At 30.9% G+C, this 5922-nt stretch overlaps 1 protein-coding gene across 1 annotated transcript; it reads right to left on the bottom strand.

Moving 5' to 3' along the window:
* Positions 1-3452: 3452 nt before the first annotated feature.
* LOC100797493 (uncharacterized) lies at positions 3453-5646 on the bottom strand. The gene is given in 9 exon segments (XM_041016592.1): positions 3453-3488; positions 3490-3606; positions 3701-3837; positions 4598-4650; positions 4740-4784; positions 4878-4897; positions 5014-5076; positions 5146-5315; positions 5424-5646. Coding segments are annotated over 9 exon segments (726 nt in total). The 5' UTR covers positions 5509-5646.
* Between the last annotated feature and the right edge of the window lie 276 nt (positions 5647-5922).

Raw genomic sequence — 5922 nt, 5'->3', positions numbered from 1 at the left:
GGCTTTTAAAATTTAAGGAGCTTATAAGCTACTTTAATTAAAATAAGTTTATGTAGTACACAAACATATTTTAGTAGTGAAAAAATGAGCTAACTTATATAAGTTATTAGCTTTTTCCCACTCAATTTTATTCTCATTAATTTTAAATTCTTTTTATTCTTTTATTCAATTTAAAAATTATTTTACCTGTTTTAACATTCTTATAGACACTAGATGACATATTTATTTATTTATTTTAGTTATTATGAAATTTGGAATTCTTCTTTTTTATTATTTTTTAATGTTAAACTATATATTTTAATTAATTAATACATTGCTTATTTTTTTATTAAAAATATTTAGTCACCAAAAAAAATTGATAAAAATCAAAATTATAAAGAAAACACAATTTTTTTCTTTTAAAATAATTATTAATAAAAATTGACTTTAAACTATATAAGTTTATTTAATTTAATTCTAATTTTTTATAATAAAAAAAGGATATTTTGATTAAAACACTATCAGTTTATTAAAATTCAATTTTAAGTAATATGAGTAAAATAGCCAAATGCTTACTATTGCTTTATAGTAAAAAATTATCATCATACTTATTAAGATGATAAATTATTAGAAATAAATTCAAATATTAAAAATATTAAATATTGTTTTAGTCATTTGAAATTTATCAATTAATTTTATCCAAAAATTTTAAGTAAATTAATTAATTTAAAAGAATACAACTTTTCAGTTCCTAATTTATATAGCTTATACACTTTATTGTTATTTACACTTTAGTTTTACTTTTACGAAACGTTGCTGCGCATAGAGGGTAAAAGGTAGAAGGATCTGGATCATTGGGCTTGACCCAATAATAACTAAAGGGTACACAACCAAAAGGGTGTTGCTAGGTGCACCCAGAATTATTAATGGTGCACCTAGCATTTTTAAAAAATACCAAAACTGCCCCTGTACTTTTTTCGCATTTGTGATGAGTGTGTGTGAGGGTGGTCTATAAATCGTACAGATCAAGTTAATTCGTAAGGTTGATACGGATCAAGTTGATCCGTATTGTTCTGTATTGTTCCGTAAAAGGCTTACGGATCAAGTTGATCCATAGAAGCCTTACGGATCAACTTGATCCATAAAACACTTACGGATCAACTTAAATGACTTACAGATCAAGGATATTTTCGTCATTTCACCTTAAGTGTTGGATACACCAGCAATAATGTTGGGTGCACCTAACAACACCCCAACCAAAAACACCATTACGATGGATTATTTGGGCTGACATCTGTGGATGAAATGTGGTTTTAAAATAAGGGACATGCTAGCTGCACCCAGCAACATTGCTGGTGCACCCAGCAATTAAGTGAATGGACAAAATTGCCCTTGCGTTAAAAAAAATAATTCCTTCTTCCGGAAGAAAGTTCTTCCGGAAGAACAATTTGTGTTCTACCAGAAGAACCTTCTTCCGGAAGAACAATTTGTGTTACCGGAAGAACCTTCTTCCGGAAAGCTTTCCAGAAGAAGGTTCTTCCGGTAAAACAATTTGTTTATCCGGAAGAACCTTCTTCCGGAGAATCTACCAGAAGAACAATTTGTGTTACCGAAAGAACCTTCTTCCGGAAGAACAATTTATGTTACTAGAAGAACCTTCTTCCGGAAAGCTTTCCGGAAGAAGGTTCTTCCGGTAGAACAATTTGTTCATCCGGAAGAATCTTCTTCCGGAGAAGTTACCAAAAGAACTTCTTCGATAGCTTCTCCAAAAGAAGGTTCTTCTGGTAGAATAAATTGTTCTATCGGAAGAACCTTCTTCCAAAAGAAGGAATTATTTTTTTAACACAAGGGCAATTTTGTCCATTCACCTAATTACTGGGTGCACCAGCAATGTTATTGGGTGCACCTAGCATATCCCTTAAAATAATGGCAAGAAATTTTGTACATGTGAAGCTTCTCGCAAAGGGATCTATTTTCTACCCCATTTAAAATCTATTGATAGTGTATGATTATAACTCTATTACATTGAATATTAGGCTAAAATACAATTATAATTTTTTATTTTTCTACAATTTTAGTCCCTCAATTAAAAAATAGAGATATTTAATCTCTCAATTCTAAAAAACATAAATAAATAAAAAAATCAATCTTATCATCTAAATTAGTATATGACCGTTAAGTTTCTAACAATGATTGTGTCTTAAGTGATATGTCAATAGAATAATTTTATTTTTTGAAATTATTTATTGATGACTAGATAATTCAATTTAATAAATAATTATTTAAAAATATAAAATTTTTATTTTAAAAAAAAATATGGCCACCTAAATATAAACTAATAAAATCATAACCATTGGAAAAAATATGAATAAATAGATGGTTAGCTACCGACCAATAATATCGGTTAAATACTAATAAACAAATTGATAGTTTTTTTATCTTTCAATATGTAAATTGATGATAATTTAACCCTAAAGAACCAAAAATCTGATTTAGTCACGTTGAAGTTGGATTACTAGTTCAAAGTTCTTGATTCCCATTAATTACGGCAGGGGTAAAACCAAGAAGAAGAGGGAAACTTGACCTTATTGCCATTGTTATGGGAGAATTTAAGAGGACTCGGCAGGCAGCAGCACAACTATGGTTAAATGGATGATACAGGACGACGTCATGTAGGCTAGGTGTATCTGAAATGGTGAATAATTCCTTTTATAAATTTCTACAAATACATCATGAATCAAGAGGTATCTAAGCTCTACCTTGGAGTAGTCTGGCCAACACAAAATATTACAACATAGAAATTGCAAATTTTACCAATATTATTGGTCAGTAGCTAACACAATCTACGAGAAGCAAACATAAGAATCAGTACAATGCATTACCAAGTTGTTCTGTTTTCTATTTTCATACAAACAAGTCTTCATTTGTCTGAACTAGAATGAAAGCTCTATTCAAACTTAAACCACACAATATGAGCAAAGTTCAGTACTTCAGTATCATTACAATGAGATGATATCAACATTTTAAACGTTTGGTCGAGAAGTTGACTACTTACACAATGTAATTTCTTCAGATTTGCCAAAAGTTCACTGAAAGAATCCAAATTGTCCAGATGACAACTAGGACACACACATCTCCTTTGAAGCTCCTCACCAAGTGAACTGTATGCCGCTTCCAATTTAGATGACTGCTTGTTTCCGGTTAAGTACATAACTCAGATGCTCCAATTATGCTAATCAATTAAAATCCGTTGAGTTATTAATGATACTAAGATCACATAAACTAGAGTATCTAGTACTAAAATTTGGGAGAGGAGGGATAGAACAGTGTCTTTGGTAATAAAATTTATAAAATTAATTTTTATCTTTTTTTATTATGTTTTATGAATATAGTATATCACCTCTATATTGATGAAATCGGGACTCTTCTTTTCTCTGTTAGTGAAATAATTTTAAGATTTTTGGTTGTGTAACCTATGAAGCAGAGACTATCAAAACTATTAAAACAATTGGCACTAGTTAAATATTTGTAAGGAAATAAGATCAGATCCTGCACTTGTTTTGTTTCCATGACTATCATGCTCATTAAAGACACCTTTCTTTCACAATCAATCAATTGCTGCTGAACCTGCAGGTTCTCCTTAACTTGAGAAAGAGTAAAATATAAGAAAATAAAGAGAATGAAGGAACCTTGACATTCTAGGATTTGATTCTCAACTTACATTCTCATAAATTTTTTGTTCTGCTTGGTATTCCTGGTCCTCTTTAGCAGTTTGAGATATTACCTCTAAAAGTGTACTTTCAAGAGCCCTTAATGCAACTTCAGCATCATTCTCTTTCATTATTACTTGAGATGCATCTAAAATCAATATCAAAGTGAATCCTCAGCTTAATTGTATAAGAATACAATACGTAAAATTTTCAAGATAAAGAGAAAAGAAAGAACATTTGAATGAGGGATGTCTAACTACTACAGCAGATCCAGGAGGTGTGCATGGGGTGAACAGGATCATCTATAATAAGCAATTTTTATTATCTACACACTGTGAATATAGGTAAATAAAACAAATCAAATCCTACTTATTACTGACAAATATACAGCAACTAAATAGGGGATAGTAACTCTAAACAACAAATAATTTTCAATAGGTTCTTTATCTGCTGTTAAATTGAATCAATCCCGTTTTTCATTCTCTAATAACAATATTACCTATAAAACAACATATGTGCATAAAATTTTCAGAGTGGAATAAAAACTTATTTGATGTCTATTATATCCATATCTTGTGTAGTTGTGTATTGAGATAGTAATACAAACATGTACCAAAAGATCAGCTGAATATTTGGGCGAGCCAAGTTTTCTGAATGAAAATTATTAATAAATGAGACTAATGGTAGGAGGCCACTCAATTGAGTAGCAGAAAATACAATCTGCTTCTTGTTGTTCAAGCAAAGTGAATGCACTATGAGAAGGAACCGAATCAAAGCAAAAACTAATCACCTGAAACAAGGCTACAACACAAGAATCCTATAGTTCTGCACTTCTCATGTCCTCATATTTTTATTTTATTTTTTTACATATAAAGCAAAGACTATGACTGTGAAAAGAATAACAGAACCTATAGAAGCTGTTGAACCAATGTCGCAAGTAATAATGCTCTCTTGAAATTTCCTGCATTTATTGAGGGATCAGTAACTATAATGTACCAACTATAGTACATTTCATTAATGCATAACAATATTTTGATAAATGCGACGAACCTTATCTTGCCATTCATATGAAGAATGTTGTGGAAGAATTGCTCCCTGCAAAGTGCAAACACACATGGAAGTCTATTGAAGCAAACAAACAATTTAACTTGGGAAAATGGTGGAAACGAGTAACGAATGATGTGTTACCGCAAAGCTGCTTCTTCACTCTTTGGTCATGATAGCACAACACACAATCACAAACAAGTCTGATGATGACAAGTTATAAACAAGAGAAAAACATTTGAAATCCAACGGCGAGAGTGAGTGAGAGAGTGAGACTCACCCTGAGAGTTTCGAAATCAGATTCGACGGCAGAGATGTGGCCTTGAATTAGAGATACTCTCGCCTGTGTCGGTGTGTGTTCAATTGAATTGAATTCTATCAAAAGAAATCGATTGACTGAGTATTAAGTAACCGCTAGCGTTTGAACGGAAGATTCAGTCAACATCAATTGAACTTCGAAGCCTCTAAGATCCTGTTCGACTAGTTCTTTGTAGCGCTTCGCATTTTCGAGCTCCGCATTGGCCTCGCTCAGCTCCGATGTAAGCTTCTCGATTTGCTTTCTCAGATTCACCACTCTTCGTTCTTCAAATTTCAAATTTTTAAACAAAATAAACATCACGAAGCATCGCTCTTCCTTCTAATGGAAAATTGGAAAGGATGAAATGACAGGATTGAATATTGAATACCTACCTCCTTGAGATTTCTCCGCCGCGAAATCGCGGATGAGGCTCAACAGTTGTTTCTGCGAATCGCTTCCTCTTCCCGTTCCCGCCATATTTTACGGCTTATTCCACAAACCAACCTTATTTATATTTCGTTCTTTGCACCCAAATTCAATTTGTATGCTTTTTTTTTTTTTTACTGTACTTACATTTTATTTTATTTTATTTTAGTATTTAAATAATTTATTCCTTATTTTGTCACTAAAACAATTTTAACTTTTAAGTGTTTTATTTCTTGTTAAATTAGTGTTTTAGTCCTTTAAATCATTTCTTTAATTTAATTTCATCTTTTAATTCTTTTTAAGTTTAATTTAATTTTTTAATTTCTTAAACGATTCAATTTCATTCTTCAAAAAATCATACTTTATAGTTTAAAATTATCCATAAGTGATTTTAAAACGTCACAAAATATATATTTTTTCTAAGAAAAATAAATCAATTTGATTTAATTGAACAAAAAAAAAAGT

Source organism: Glycine max, chromosome 6 (assembly GCF_000004515.6).
Source record: "Glycine max cultivar Williams 82 chromosome 6, Glycine_max_v4.0, whole genome shotgun sequence".
NCBI classification, from domain to species: Eukaryota; Viridiplantae; Streptophyta; class Magnoliopsida; order Fabales; family Fabaceae; genus Glycine; species Glycine max.
Note: the sequence above shows the minus strand (reverse complement) of the source record. Positions and strands in the feature narration are given on the sequence as shown.